The sequence below is a fragment of the Papio anubis genome, chromosome 8, assembly GCF_008728515.1.
Source record: "Papio anubis isolate 15944 chromosome 8, Panubis1.0, whole genome shotgun sequence".
Classification (NCBI taxonomy): domain Eukaryota; kingdom Metazoa; phylum Chordata; class Mammalia; order Primates; family Cercopithecidae; genus Papio; species Papio anubis.
In genome coordinates, this window is record NC_044983.1 from 20,494,230 (window position 1) to 20,510,316 (window position 16,087).

General features: G+C 49.8%; 1 protein-coding gene across 3 annotated transcripts in view; it reads left to right on the forward strand.

Annotated features, from left to right (window-relative positions):
* Positions 1-16,087, forward strand: part of SLC39A14 (solute carrier family 39 member 14) — a 54,518-nt gene that overhangs the window by 17,113 nt on the left and 21,318 nt on the right. The window contains exon 1 of one of the 3 annotated variants that reach the window (XM_021942111.2): positions 8,276-9,685. The exons of 1 other annotated variant lie outside the window; for it this stretch is intronic. In XM_021942111.2, the coding sequence (XP_021797803.1) occupies positions 9,671-9,685 (15 nt within the window). In that variant the 5' untranslated portion in view covers positions 8,276-9,670. Of the gene's footprint in view, positions 1-8,275; positions 9,686-16,087 lie in introns of those variants that run through there. One more of the 3 variants, XM_009212672.4, reaches the window with a different exon arrangement.

The following is a 16,087-nucleotide window of genomic DNA, read 5'->3' on the forward strand; positions in this document are numbered from 1 at the left end:
GGCCATGGTGACTCTGGCATCACTCCCTTTTGATGGCACTGGGCCCCCTCCCCCAGCGTTTCAGGATGTGTGTGATGGCAGGGAAACTCAAAATTTCCATGAGCCAGTGAGAAATTCTAGAAACAGCCTGTACTTGTGGACTTTCCTTTTTCTTCCCCTGCCACAGGGAAGAGTGAGAATGTTATTTTTGGTGGAATTATCAGCTGGTTGACCTTCTCAGGGATGTGGAAAGGGAGGCTGCCTGCCCGGGCCTCTCTCCCATTGCCTGCCTTTGTGTCCCCTGCCCCACCTCACTTTATGTTTAGAAAAAAAAACAAAAACAAAAAAAAAAACACTGGCAGGCGCAGTGGCTGATGCCTGTAATCCCAGCACTTTGAGAGGCCAAGGTCGACAGATCCCTTGAGGTCAGGAGTTCGAGACCAGCCTGACCAACATGGCTAAACCCTGTCTCCACAAAAAATACAAAAATTAGCCAGGCGTGGTGGTGGGCGCTTGTAATTCAGCTACTCGGCAGGCTGAGGTGGAAGGATCTCTTGAACCTGGGAGGCAGAGGTTGCAGTGAGCCGAGATTGTACCACTGCACTCTAGCCTGGGCAACAGAGTGAGACTGTCTCAAAAAAAAAAAAAAAAAAAAATCTTGGCCAGGCGCAGTGGCTCACACCTGTAATCCCAGCACTTTGGGAGGCCGAGGCGGGTGGATCACCTGAGGTCAGGAGTTTGAGACCAGCCTCACCAACAAGGTGAAACCCTGTCTCTACTAAAAATACAAAAATTAGCCCAGCGTGGTAGTAGGTGCCTGTAGTCCCAGCTATTCGGGAGGCTGAGCAGGAGAATTGCTTGAACCCAGGAGGCGGAGATTGCAGTGAGCCGAGATCGTGCCACTGCATTCTAGCCTGGGCAACAGAGTGAGACTCTTGTCTCCAAAAAAAAAAAAACCAAAAAACTCCACCTTATGTTTTACGTCTCTATTCCAGGCCAGCTTCTCTGGCTCTCCAGGGTCTTCAGTTCTGTTCTGCTGAAACGACTGCAGGAGACAGGGGGTCCCTGCCCTCTCCCCAAGGTTGCCTGTAGTACACCCAAGCATAAAGACCAACGAACAGTAAAACTGAAATGTGTGGCGCTTCATGAATGGGCAGTGGGAAAATAACATGCTTTTCAGTGGGTGTTGTTTGGGGATGGACACCAGGTACTACCCGGCCCTCCAGTCTCTGCCCTCCTGGAGTGGACAGTCTAGTTAGGAGGAGATGGATAATGAAAAAAGACTAATAGGGTATTAGGGTTCTCAATGCCTGGGAGTGGGCTTTTTTGTCCACATTGAAGAGGTTACACTTGAACTGAGACCTGTTAGGAAGATCTAGGGGAAGAGCATTCTAGGCAGAGGGAACAGCAGGTGCAAAGGCTCTGAGGTCAGAATGAGCTTCATATGTTAAAGGGACAGGAAGAAGGGCTTGGGTGACTGCAGCCCAGTGAGTGAGATGAGCCAGTTCTATGGTCAGCAGGATGGGCAAAGGCCAGTTGACACAGTGGTTTATAGACCAGGAAGAGGTGTTTAGATTTTATTCCATGTGGGCTGGGTGTGGTGGCTCACACCCATAATCCTAGCACTTTTGGAGGATGAGGTAGGGGGATTGTTTGAGGCCAGGAGTTCAAGAGCAGCCTGGGCAACATAGTGAGACCCCCATCTTGAAAAAAGTTAAAAAAGAAATTAGAATAAAAAAGATTTTATTCTTCATATACTGGGAAGACATTGGAGGGATTGAAGCAAGGAAAGTGATGTGATCAATTTATACTTTATTTTATTTTATTTTTTTGAGACGGGTCACAAGCTCTGTCGCCGGGCTGGAGTGCAGTGGCGGATCTCAGCTCACTGCAAGCTCCTCCTGGGTTTATCACGATTCTCCTGTCTCAGCCTCCTGAGTAGCTGGGACTACAGGCCCACCACCTTGACTGGTTTTTTTTTTTTTTTGTATTTTTAGTAGAGACAGGATTTCACTGTGTTAGCCAAGGATGGGGTCTCGATCTCCTGACATAAGTGATCCGCCCGTCTCGGCTTCCCAAAGATGCTGGATCCCAGCTTAATTCCTGCGTCCGACTAACCTTTTTGAGAGACAGTCTCATTCTCACCAGGCTGGAGTGCGGTGGCAATCCAATCTCGACTGTTCCCAACCTCTGTCTCTATCGCGATTCTCCTGCCTTAGCTCCCGAAGTAGCTGGGACTAGGTGGTAAGCCACTATGCCTGGCTAATTTTGTATTTTGTGAGCAGAAGATGGGGTTTCACTATCACGTTGGCCAGGCTGGTCCCCAGCCTCCTGACCTCGGAGGTGTCCTGCCTCAGCCTCCCCAAAAGTGCTGGGATTGCAAGTAATGTCGCGCCTACCAGTCCAATTTGTACTTTAGAAGGATGACTTTTTTTTTTTTTTTTTGAAATGGAGTTTTGCTCTGTTGCCTAGGCTGGAGTGCAATGGCACGATCTCGGCTCACTGCAACCTCCGCCTCCCGGGTTCAAGGGATTCTCCTGCCTCAGCCTCCCAAGTAGCTGGGATTACAGGCATGTGCCACCACACTCGGCTAATTTTTGTATTTTTAGTAGAGACGGGGTTTCGCCATGTTATGCAGGCTGGTCTCGAACTTCTGACCTCAGGTGATCCACCGGCCTCGGCCTCCTAAAGTGCTGGGATTACAGGCGTGAGCCACCGTGCCCACCCCAGATGAATCTTTGATTAAGCTGTAAACTTACGATTTGGGCACTTGATATGTGCATATGTTAAACTTAAAAGAGGGGAGTGGGAGACTCTGACAGAACAGAGCTAGGTGCTGAGAGGAAGCTGGAAGCCCAGGTAAGAGATTTTTATTTTATTTCAATATTTCCTCCACTCAAATTCCTTGTACTCCATCCACTTTGCAAGGAAGACTTGCATGAGCTCTTGTCCTCAGGGAGTTTGCAGTGCAGTGTCTTCAGATGCAGAGAGTCCTTCCAAATTTTCCTGGAGGGAGCCTTGAAGAATGAGCAGCATTCAAAAGGCTATTGTTGGCCGATTGTGGTGGCTCACTTTTGTGATCCCAGCACTTGGGGAGGCTGGGGCGGGAGGATCTCTGAGCCAAGGAGTTCAAGACCAGGCTGGGCAACAGGGTGAGACCTTGTCTCTACAAAACAATAAAAAAAATTAGCCAGTCATGGTGGTGTGAACATCTGGTCCTAGCTGCTCTTGAGGCTGAGGCGGGAGGATCACTTGGGTCCGGGAGGTCAAGGCTGCAGTGAGCTGTGATCATGCCACTGCACTCCAGCTTAGGTAACAGAGTGAGACCTTGTCTAAAAAAAAAAAAAAAAAAAGCCAGTAGTTACTAAAAACTTGGCATGTCCAGTTGGTGTTAAAGTCGTGTTGCAGTTCACTCCTCCACTCTCTTGCTGATGGGCTTTTGGGTCGGCCCTGATTTTTTGTTACTGCAAATAGTGGCTGCCGTAAGACGTCCTCGGGGTTGAAAGTCACCCAGACAGGAGCCTGTCTGAGTTGCAAGCTAAAAGCAGAAACCCTTTCTTGGTGGTAATCCAGTTGCTCCCTGGGGTTGGTGTTAGCTGGAAAGGGTAAGCCTTTAAGTCTGGTTAGAATTTTGATCCCTTGTTAATAGGCGGGCAGGCAGTTTGCAGGACGTGGAGGAGCGAAAGGGCAAGTGGAAGTACATAAGTGGTTATGTTGTCAGGGAAGTCACTTCTTTCGTGCCATATTATCTGGAAAGTGCCACCATCCCCACTGCCTTGAAGTTTTTATTTATTTATTTATTTATTTTTTTGAGACAGAGTCTCGCTCAGTCACCCAGGCTGGATTGCAGTGGCGCGATCTCGGCTCACTGCAAGCTCCACCTCCCGGGTTTACGCCATTCTCCTGCCTCAGCCTCCTGAGTAGCTGGGACTACAGGCGCCCGCCACCGCACCTGGCTAATTTTTTGTATTTTTAGTAGAGACGGGGTTTCACCATGGTCTCGATCTCCTGACTTTGTGATCCGCCCGCCTCGGCCTCCCAAAATGCTGGGATTATAGGCGTGAGCCACCACGCCTGGCCTTGAGGTTTTTAAACCTGAGGATAGGAGGCCTTGTATGAGCGGGTGTTGGATCGTCTGGCCCTAAGCGAGAACTGGGTGTGATATGAGCCAGAAGCCTCTGTCCTGGAACCCATCTGTGCATGTGCTCTAGGCAGCCTCTCTGCAGAGTCCTGGGTGAGGCTCCTCCTGCTTCCTTTGCATCTCTGACAGGGAGCTTTAAGAAGACATCTGTAGCCATGCGCCTTGGCTCAGGCCTGTAATCCCAGCACTTTGGGAGGCCGAGGTGGGCGGATCACCTGAGGTCAGGAGTTTGAGACCAGCTTGACCAACATGGAGAAACACCGTCTCTACTAAAAATAAAAAATTTAGCCGGGTGTGGTGGCGTATACCTGTAATCCCAGCTACTTGGGAGGCTGAGGCAGGAGAATCACTTGAACCTGGGAGGCGGAGGTGCAGTGAGCTGAGATCATGCCATTGCACTTCAGCCTGGGCAACTAGAGCAAAACTCCTTCTCAAAAACATAAAGAAGAAGAAGAAGACACCTGTAGGCTCCTGCCCTTGACTTCTGGACTGGAAATAATGCATCTGCATTGAAGTCCTTATCTTAGCCGTTGTGTCATGTCTGGGCGCGGGGCTGAGGATGTGTCTGTCTGTTTATATATGTGTTTGCATGGTGAGTGTGTGCATGTACACATTTAAGCAGCAGGTGCTTATTAAGGTCCTACCAATCCCGCAGGACTCTTAGGAAACAACCTAAAATATAAAGCCTGTCCTTCTAGAACCGTATGACCTTGAAACTAAGCAGGAGGTGAGAATGTTCCCTGGATGGGGATGGAACTGGTGCTGGGGGATGGGACTGGTGCTGGAGGATTGGGGTGGATCTGAGGTGGTGCTCTGTCCTGCAGTATGCCTTGTTTTGTTCGTCCAGGCCCTTCACACCTCGTGGAGAGAGTGCATGGGGCGCGTGCAAACCACTGACATGAATGGGACTTCCTAGTCCTGTGGCAGGGAGGGGTGTGGAGATAGAAACATGCAGGAATGGAGGGGTAGAACATTTCAGATGCAGCCTAGGGCCCAGGCAAGAGAGCAGTGGCAGGTGAGGGTGACAGTGGGCAGGACCCCAGTTGGAGAGACCCCTGACTCCCAGGCAAAAGGGCTATAGTACCTTGCTGGAGGGAGGGGAGTATTGGGAGGTTGTGCTTTGGGTGGGAGGGGCGGTGATGAAGTAGGGGCAGGAGGTTCTGGAGGGGAGGGACTGCCTGGCCAGGAGGGAACAGCAGGGGCTGGAGTGTTTCTTTCTGTTCAGGAGCCTGGAATCTAAGGGAGATGCTCTGGGTTCGTGGTGAGCCCCACAGGGAGAAAGCAGAGGATGTGGGAAGGCCTTAACTTCAGTAATGGGTTGGTGGCTGCCAGTGACCTTGAGCCAGAAGAATGTGCTGTGTGGGAGGTTTGGACAGCCCGAGGGAAAATGGAGGAATTATGATTCACTCGTCTACCTTTCTCACCCAATTTGGAAATATGGGCTTTTCCTTTCTTTCTTTCAGTAACCCTCTTTCTCATGAGAATGGGGCTTGTTTTATTAATCTGTTGGTAAGTATTTATAGTTACTGAGAAATCAAAAGTCCAAGATGCAGCCCCTGCCTTTCCTGCTGGCGCCCTGGTCGTGCCCTCTCGAGCAGTGACGACGCAGGGGCTGGGCGGGAAAGGGCCGGCGCTGAGCAGCAGCCCTTCTTACCTGCTTTGGTTAAGAGATCTGGAGATGGAATGAAAAAGCTCTGGCTCTGCCTCTGAGACTGGTGGCCCTCCGACTTCAGTGTGCATCGTGATCACCTGAGCACTTCGTCAGACCCAAGTTGCTGGTCCAACCCCAGAGTGTCTGATTTAGTGGGTTGTGGCGGGAGTGCTAAGAGTTTGCACTTCCAGCACGTTCCCAGGTGTTAGTGATGCTGCTGTTCCAGCAACCACACTTTGAGAACCCCTTCCCTGGAGAAATGGCCACACACGACTCTGCATCTCAGCTGCAGACTGGCATGGGCGGGGTCTTTGAGGAGGAGTCGGGCTTGAGTGGGCTTGAGGGCTAGGAGGTCGTCAGGGGGAGGTAGTGGTACAGGAGGACCCGAGGGAGGTGGGGTAGGCTGGGGGCAGGTGGTCTTGGCTGCAGGCCCAGCAGTCGGGTCGCCACTGGAGCTTGGCTTCTGGGGACACTTGCTGCCCATCCAAGCATGCCTCGCAACTGCTGCACAGGTGCTTGTCATGGGCCAGCGGATAGATGTAAGCGGAACACAAAGGCTAAAGGTCTGCCAAGGGCCCACCTCCCCTCCCCGGCGTGGTGAGGTGGGGGGCTCAGGGGGACTTCACCCATTTTGAGAGGTAGGGCGTACACAGGCTTCTTGGGAGAGGCCCTTGGAGGCACGTTTTGCCCAGTGTATTGCTGCCAGAGACTTGGAGTTAGCATTTGTTAGTATTTATTTTACTACTTTGCTTTCTTTTTACAGTCCAGAGGTCTTTTGGTTTTTACACCTGTAATGTCGTGAATTCCCAGGGAAGAGGTTCCAGCAGCTCAGGCCTCTACCCTTGGTCTTCACAGTGCCCTCCTCCAGGTGGGGCAGGCTGGCCCTTCCGTTGCACCCAGGCACTTTTCTCTTGGGCTTCCTTGTGTTTCTGGTCATTTTCCTGCACGCGTTCCAGGAAGCAGTCTTGGCTCTTAGAGCGCTCACTGTGCTCACTACACACATTCATTCTCTTGGCCAGAATCTTGCCCTTGTTTGTTTACGGCAATGCCGACAGCATGGTAGGGAACACTGCAGACGCCTCTGGTTTTGCCATGGTAACATTTGTGGGTTATTCCTTTTTTGAACAGTACCCATTCCCTTGAGGTCTAATGTCTACAGTATCACCTTGTAGATTCCCATGTATGTGGTCAAAGGAACAACTCCATGTTTCCTTCCTTTTTGACAGTAGAGTATACTTTTTTTTTTTTTTTTTGAGACAGAGTCTCACTCTGTCGCCCAGGCTGGAGTGCAGTGGCGCAGTCTTGGCCAGCTGCAACCTCTGCCTCCTGGGTTCAAGCGAATCTCCTGCCTCAACCTCCCGAATAGCTGGGACTACAGGCATGCACCACCATGCCCGGCTAATTTTTGTACTTTTAGTAGTGACGGGGTTTAACAGACAGGGTCTCGCTCTGTTGTGCAGGCTGGAATGCAGTGGTGCAATCATAGCTTATTGCAGCCTCAAACTCCTGGGTTCAAGCAATCCTCCCACCTCAGCCTCTCAAACTGCTGGGATTACAGGGGTGAGCCACCACATCCAGCCCTCGAACCAGTGTTAAGTATGTAACAGTCTTGCAGGGAGAGCCTGGATACCTTCCAGAGGGTGGATCCTGGGACATGCATTTTCCTGGTGTGGTTCTGGAGCAGGTGGCTTCTTGTGCCATAGCTACCTGGTGGCAGCACAAGCAGCAGCTCCATGGCGTCCCAGCTCTGCAACATGATCTTTGCAAATAGGTAGCTCCTGGGAGCTCAGCCTGGAGTCTTGTTACTTCTGCTCTTTGAAGGACCCTCTAGGCCATTTAATATCCTGTACAAAATCCCTTTCTGCTGAAACCACCTAACTGCACCCTGATCTATACATCGCCCTTGTCATCATCATTCAGGTTAGATTCCTTGTTGAATTATTTGCTTTCTCTGCTTTGTTAAGGGTAGGTGCTAGGTCCTTTGCATCCGCAATACCTAGCCTGACTTCTGGCACACAATTGGTAAGCAGTGAGTATTTGTTGAATGGATAAACTCTTGGAGTGAGTTTGTAAAGCCAGTAGGTAATAAGCTAGCTTTTAGTTCAATTAATATAAATGAAATTCAAGGTCAGGGAGTTGTGTAGAGAAGTGCTTAATAGGTGGTCCTGACACCTGACCTCAGATAATCTGGGTTAAAGTTGGTCTGTGGGCCCAGGAGGATAGAATGTCTTTGGCAAATGGTTCTGAGCTCCCTGTTCTTTTTTTTTTTTTTTTCTGAGATAGAGTCTTGTTCTGTTGCCCAGGGTGGAGTGCAGTGGCGCGATCTCGGCTCACTGCAACTTCTGCCTCCCGGGTTCAAGCAATTCTCTGCCACAGCCTCCTGAGTAGCTGGGATTAAAGGTACCCGCCACCATGCCCCGCTAATTTTTGTATTTTTAGTAGAGAAAGGGTTTCACCACTTTGGCCAGGGTAGTCTTGAACTCCTGACCTCGTGATCCACCTGCCTCGACCTCCCAAAGTGCTGGGATTACAGGTGTGAGCCACCGCGCCCGGCCAGAGCTCCCTATTCTTTATCAGGCTGCAGGGGCGATGCAGGCAGACTTCAGTTAGAAGGGAGGCAAAACTTCTCTGCCTTTAGCCCATTATGTGCCCAGCACTGTCCCAGGCACTGTGCTGCAGGTAGGGAGGAGAGGAGGACATAGAAGAAACGGGAGGGAAGGATACGTTTCAGGAAGTTATCTTCAAAGAATACAAATCTAGCTGGGGAGGCTCCCTGGGAGACAAGGTAATGAGGAGTCCATAGTAGCCAGAGAAAAGTGCTGGAAAAGTGATCCAAGATGACTTCCTCGATAGGGAAGTAATTGAACAGAAGCAGAATTCAGGACTAAGTAAAGGGGTTGTCCTAAGAACCTAGAAGATAGGGAACTAGGAAGGCGCTGGCCTCAGTGCTGTGCCAAGCAGCCTTTAAGCTCTGTCTTGATCAGAGTGCCTCTGTGAGCTCAGTGCTTTCACAGTTTAATTGTGCCGGACACACTTGGGAAGTTCCTGGCAGGCCCCAAAGTTGAACCCAGGGCGTGTGGCACGTCGTGTCGTCCAGTGATTTGGCCACTAGATCATACTTTCTATTTATTTATCTGATCCTGAATAACAAGCCGGGAAGTTCTGCTTCATGGGGGTGACATAAGTGATGGATGTGAGTACCGCGTTTCCTAAGCCACATGCCTGGCCCCGTGGTCTGACAAACGGGAGTGAACTTGGATGACAGGGAGAATTTTGCAACTGTCTGGGAAGTGTTGGGTGAATGATGAGAAGTGAGGTGACTCTGGCCCTGACCTTGGGTGGGGAAAACACCGGCTGGCCACTCTGGGCTCTTCCCGGGTCCCTGCCCATCTGACTCAGTTGCTTTGGGAAGTCCCCTTTGCTCCAGCTCCAGCTGGGCTGGAGCAAGCCTGGCAAATGTGTTCCCTCCCTCCCTCCTCCTGGCTCCAGCGCCTGGGCCTGGCTGTCATTACACTCACTCCATGCTCAGCGTGGGGCTAAATAAGCCATTCCCTGTTTGTCTGTGCCGGCTGCCTGGGGCCCTGACCACCCGTCTCTGCCTCATAACCTCCTCCCACAGGCGCTGGCACACACAATGGGGGCTCAGTAAATATTAGTTGGTGAACAGCAGGCTCAACGTTCTAATTTTGTTCCCTGCTTCTGGGTCACCAGAGTTTTTATTATTATTTTTCTTAGTTTTCCCATCCTGCCCCTCCCAGCAGCGCGAGGTTTCACAAGGAGAGTGAGTGGGCTCTGCTGGCTGCCCTCCTGCACTGTCTGGAAATTTCCCACCCTGGGTGGGCTTCAACTGTGCCAAGGCTTGAGGCGAAGGTCCTGGGAGCAGGAGCTGGAAGAGGAGAATGCATCCTTTTAGGGTATGGAGGAGAGTAGTAGGTGGGAGGGCAAGAGGAAGCAGGGGGAGAATGGGCCAATTATCCCCTGGGCAGGGCCAAACCAGGGTTGGTTTCCAACTGTGAGATTTGCTATTTGCTTGAGTGAAGGTGTCAGCCTAGGTCAGCTTGTCTGAGGGGAGAGTGGCTTCTCACATGATGTTCCTTGGGTGAGTGGAGAGGGCCATGGGCTGAATGGTTTTTCTCAAAGCTCTTTCTACCCCCAGAAAAGCCTGTAGGGCAGTATTCACTTGATGGCCAAGCTGGCAGATGATTGGTTTTCTGATTTCGTAAACTGGGACTTACACAGATGACTGTATCATTGTTAGTTTGACCATGAATATCCAGGGTGTATTAATCAAGCATTTGTAAAACATTTGGCAGTTTCTGTAGCCCAATGTATTTTTTTTAATTGATTTATGTTATTTTGATGATTTTTTGAGACAAGATCTTTTCTCTGTCGCCCAGGCTAGAGTGCAGTGGCACAGCCATAGTTCATTGCAGCCTTAAACTCCTGGGCTCAAGCAGACTTCCCACCTCAGGGCTCCTTAGTAGCTGGGATTACAGGCGTGCATCACCACACCTGGCTAATTTTTGCATTTTTTGTAGGGACGGGGTTTCACCATGTTGCCTAGGCTGGTCTTGTACTCCTGAGCTCAAGCAGTCTACCTGCCTTGGCCTCCCATAGTGCTGGGATTACAGACGTGGGCCACCACCCCCAGCCCTGTAATGATTTTTTATTATTTCTTACCTGAAGGGTTTTTGTTTGTTTGTTTGTTTGTTTTTTGAGACAGAGTCTCGCTCTGTCGCCAGGCTGAAGTGTAGTGGCGCAATCTCAGCTCACTGCAACCTTCATCTCCCAGGTTCAAGCGATTTTCCTGCCTCAGCCTCCCGAGCAGCTGGGACTACAGGCATGCACCACCATGCCCAGCTAATTTTTGTAGTTTTAGTAGAAACGGGGTTTCACCATGTTGGTCAGGATTGTCTCTATCTCTTGACCTCATGATCCACCTGCCTCAGCCTCCCAAAAGTGCTGGGATTACAGGTGTGAACCACCATGCGCAGCCTTGTAATGATATTTTATTATTTCTTATCGGAAGGGTATTAATGCTCACCATCAGTCCTGTTACCATGCTTTCTGCATTCCTGAGCTCTCCGTATTTCCATTTCTGTATTAATTACATGCATTTCATTGTTAAGTCATATTTCCCCCCAGGAAGGGGACTATATTTTCTGAGTTCTTTTATGCCCAAGAATTTCTGCCTATTGTTTTTACCTAATTGTGCGATGTGTTGGCTGGGGATAATATTCTTGGCTCATAGTTTCTTTTGCTCCGAATTGTGGAGACTTTCTGGCATTCTTGCATTCTCTTCTGACACTGAATGGTGCTATGGGAAAGAAGAAGGCAGTTGGATTTTTTCCTGTTTAAAAGAAGTTTTAGTATGTTTCTCAATTTTCTTTTTTTTTTTTCTTTTTTTTTTTTGAGACAGTTTTGCTCTGTCACCAGCCTGGAGTCAGTAACGCGATCTTGGCTCACTGCAACCTTTGCCTCCCAGGTTCAAGTGATTCCCCTGCCTCAGCCTCCTGAGTAGCTGGGACTACAGGTGTACGCCACCACACCTGGCTAGTTTTTTTTGTTTTGTTTTTTTTTTAATAGAGATGGGTTTCACCATGTTGGCCAGGATGGTCTTCATCTCCTGACCATGTTATCTGCTTCCCTTGGCCTCCCAAAATGCGGGGATTACAGGCGTGAACCACTGTGCCCAGCCTCAATTTTTATAGTAACCCTTTCTGGGGGGAAGAAGAGTTTCTTCTAGATGCCTAAAAAACACTGTAATGTTTCAATGTTGAACATTGGCAGAATACAGTGCATTATTTCAGTCTTCAGATTCTGTTTTTCCTTTAATTTCAGGAAAATCTTGTTTTGTTGTTGTTGTTGAGACGGAGTCTCTCTCTGTCTCTCAGGCTGGAGTGCAGTGGCCGGATCTCAGCTCACTGCAAGCTCTGCCTCCCGGGTTTACGCCATTCTCCTGCCTCAGCCTCCCGAGTAGCTGGTACTACAGGCGCCCACCACCTCGCCCGGCTAGTTTTTTGTACTTTTTAGTAGAGACGGGGTTTCACCGTGTTAGCCAGGATGGTCTCGATCTCCTGACCTCGTGATCCGCCCGTCTCGGCCTCCCAAAGTGCTGGGATTACAGGCTTGAGCCACCGGGCCCGGCCAGTTGTTGTTTTGAGATGGAGTCTTTCTCTGTTGCCCAGGCTGGGGTGCAGTGGCACAATCTCTGCTCACTGCAACCTTCGCCTCCCGGGTTCAAGCAGTTCTCTGCCTCAGCCTCCCAGGTAGCTGGGACTACAGATGTGAGCCACCATACCTGACTAATTTTTATATTTTTAGTGGAGTTGGGATTTCACCATATTGACCAGGCTGGTCTCGAACTCCTGACCTCAAGTGAGCCACTGCGCCCAACCAGGAAAATCTTGTGTTTTATCTTAGAACACATCTTCCATTTCATTCTTGGGTTCCCATCTCTGAGAACACGAGTTATCCTTTCGTTCGTCTCTTTGTCTTCTGTTTTTGCTTTAATTTGTCTTGTCCATCTGCATTTACTGTGATTATCTCAAACTTTCCTTGAGCCATTTATGCCTAGTGTTCCCATTTTTTGAACAGCAAGCATATGGGAGTTAATTTATATCCTGCTCAAGGTCATCACCAAGGTCTGATTGCAAAAATTCAAAAAATTGCAACCTCAGGCATAAATGGGTTAAATGACTGGCAGAATTTTGTTCTGTATTTGTCATAATGTATTAGTTCTTCAGTGAGGTGTTATTCCTCTTTTTTAGTAAGCCTGCATCCTCTTCTGGTCTCATGTTGGTTATAATCTCATCTTTGAGCTCTCGTCTCGTGGAATTGATGTTCTAATGAGGTTATTCCTTGGCGTGGAGCAGTGGTGAGGAACAGCTTTCTCTGGAGTTGTGGTTTACCTGTCTGTGGCTTGCTCTGCCTGCTGTTTCTTTACCTCTTCCTCATGTGACTGCAGTTCTGCTCACATGTTCTGTTGGCTCTAAAATAAGAAAGCAACTTTCCTCTCCAGGTTTGTCCCCTCCTCTCAGCTCCAGGAGTGCTAAGGGCTAGGTATTTATGACCTGTTTTCTGTAGCCTGAAGGAATGCTAACTGTGTGGTGAGGTGGGTCTGTCCTCTATTCAGGGATGTAGTTCCTGCAGTGTGGCTCAGCTCACTTCCTTGAGAGTGGTATTCTTTTGTGTTAGAAGAGAAGATACACTTGGCCGGGCATGGTGGTTTATGCCTGTAATCCCAGCACTTTGGGAGGCCGAGACAGGTGCATCACCTGAGGTCAGGAGTTTGAGACCAGCTTAGCTAACATGGTGAAACCCCGTCTCTACTAAAAATACAGAAATTAACTGGGTGTGGTGGTGCATGCATGTAATTCCAGCTACTCAGGAGGCCGAGGCAGGAGAAATCGCCTGAATCTGGGAGGCGGAGGTTGCAGTGAGCCGAGATCGTGCTACTGCACTCCAGCCTGGGCAACAGAGCAAGACTCATCTCAAAAAAAAAAAAAAAAGAGAGAGAGAGAGAGAAGGAATACTAACTGGAATTTGAAATTGGATCATGTCCTCAATTCAGAATGTGGCCTGGGAGCCCTTATTTCCTTCCATGGGAGTCGGCCCATTGTTTTTGGTCCAGGTGCACCGGTTTTTTTTTTTTTTTTTTTTTTTTTGCTCTTCCCCAGTGGCTTTTCCTCCTACTCCTCAACTAAAGAGGAAAAATACTTCCTCTTGCCACACTTGGGGATGTGAGTGAAAATTCTGGATCTGCTCTTGTCATTCATTTGGTTTGTCAGGGTTGGGCCAGGAATAGAACATGAGCCATGCGTGGTGCCTCCCTCATTTTTCCCTTGCCTCTGGTTTTGAAGTTAATATATCTCTGATTAGATTTGTTTTCTTGTTTGGCTGCATTGGTGAATTTTTTTTTTCTTTTAAAAGTTTTACTCATTTTGTTAATTATCAGGTGTAGGAAAATTACACTCCCATTTCATGTTCTCATCTTAAGTAGTTAGTGTTGCAATATGCTTTCTTGTATGATACTCATTAAACTCTGTAAGTTTATTCTCCTCTTTTCTTTTTTTTTTCTTTTTCTTTTTTTTTTTTTTTTTTTTTTTTTCGAGACAGAGTCACCAAACTCTGTTCTTTGCCCAGGCTGGAGTGCAGTGGCCCAGATCCAGCTCCTGCAAGCTCCATGGGGTTCTTGCCATTCTCCTGCCTCCAGCCTCCCGAGTAGCTGGGGTTTACAGGCAGCCCAGCCACCACCCCTGGCTAATTTTTTTGTATTTTTAGTAGAGATGGGGTTTCACAGTGTTCGCCAGGATGGTCGTGATCTCCTGACCTCGTGATCTGCCTGCCTCGGCCTCCCAAAGTGCTGGGATTATAGGTGTGAGCCACCGTGCCCAGCCTGTTCTCTTCTTTTCAAGCTAAGGATATGGGTTCATTGTAATAATATGTCACTTGTGGTCCCACCGGAAATTGGGCTTCAGATTCACGTCCGTGGGCCTTCCATTGCCAGGCGGCACTTCCCAGGCCACTAGCACCCGCAGTCCTCAAGACAAGTAGTCCTTGATTTTTTTTTTTATTCCTTAAGACCTCCACCTTCCACCCTGAGGCCTGGCTTTGTCCTTTGTCTGCAACTTGTCAGGGTTTTTCCTTATGCGTGGGCTCCAGATGGCTCTTGGCTCACACAGGGCCTTTTGCTATTGTGTGAGTCACGGAGAGCTAACCTTGAGCCATGGTTATCTGCTAGCGGGTATCTGCTAGCTGGAGATACATTCCTATTAGGCTCAGCGGTCACAGCCCTAGAGTGGGGCAGGGATCGGAGAGTGGAGAAAGCGCAGTCTGCTTGAAGGACTGATGCAGAAATGAGCTGTTTTCCTGGGAGAGAACCCCAAGGGAGTGGTGGGAGCTGCCTTTGTAATTACTGTCTTGTGGACGGTCATAAGCCTGGGTGATGTGCCAGGCAGGACCATGGGTCCCTGAGAGACCCCTTTCTCTGTCCCTGAGGAATATATGAGAACCAGATGGCTCATTTTACATCCTTTGAGAAGACAGTTTGCGGGGAAGTCTTAGGATGATTCACTGAGGCCAGTCCGTGGTGGAACCAAGAGCTCTGGGGAACATAATTTCTATCAGCCTGGCTTCTACTTGGCTGCCCCCTCCACTCCCTCACCCACCCCTGCAACCCTGTGGTCTTTCTTTGTGTAGACCGTCAGCCTTCTCATAATTTTAAGTGAAGTGCTTCATAAAACCCCAGTTTAGACTGCCTTCAAACCGACTGCCACCCTACAGCCTGCAGCTGACTGTGACCCCGTGTAAGAGCCCCACCCTGGCGATGTCCTATGCATTCACACAGCCTGTGCTTGGTGGGACACAGTGGGCACGAGGGGACAGAGGGCAGACACACAGCCTCTTGGCCTCAGAAATCGTCTGAATTGGGCACGTTTGTCTCTGGAGCATTTGAGCTTAGTTTTCATGTTTTGTTTCTGCACTTGGAATCTGAGAGCAGGAGTGTTGGACTCCCTGGCCAGTGGAACGGGGGTGCAGTGGGGGGGTTGTCAGGAAAGGGAGGGGACAAGTGGATGCCCGGCTGCTCCGAGGCCTTGTTGGTTTCTGTTGCCTGTTCTCACATCTGTGCCCAGCCTGCAGACCCAGCATCACAGAAGTGAATGTTTGCTCCTCTCAAGAGGGGAGGTGGGCTTAGAAAAGAATGCAGCAAGCTGAGCATCACAGGTGCGTCCGTGCAGGACAGAAGTGCCGCTTCTAGGCAGAGCTACTTCTGGACCAAGTGAAGGGCAATGGTGGGTGGAATTCCAATTATGGGCCTCCGGATGGTAAGGCAACTTCTGAGCTTCCACAGAGGGTTCCAGAACAGGTGTTGCTTTCTTCTGTGTCTCCCTCCCACCTCCCCCAGAGTTGGGTCTGGCACCTTAGACACAGAAGGAGGGCACTAAAATAATTTTACTTCTTTGACCCCGAGGCAAGTGCACACTCGGGCAGAGAGATTCTGGTCTCTCTCCAGCAGGAAGAGCTGGCCTGGAGGCGTTCCCAGGCCACAGCACACTTCATTTTGTCTCCTTCCCACTTGTCTTCCTGCCCCTGAGAGGTGTCTGTCCTTACTTGAGGGCAGCTGGCCCAACACCCTGGGGGGACTGGAGTGGCTCTCCAGGGGCCACATATGGAATGGAACCTGGCGTGGGGCTTCCTCCTGCAGCTGGGGCCACGCACGCGGACCCCTGCCCAGCCTCCCTGTCCCGGCAGCATCAACCGCTGTGTGTGGTTCCCTCTTCTTTCTTTCCTCTCTAATACTTTTTACAAACCTT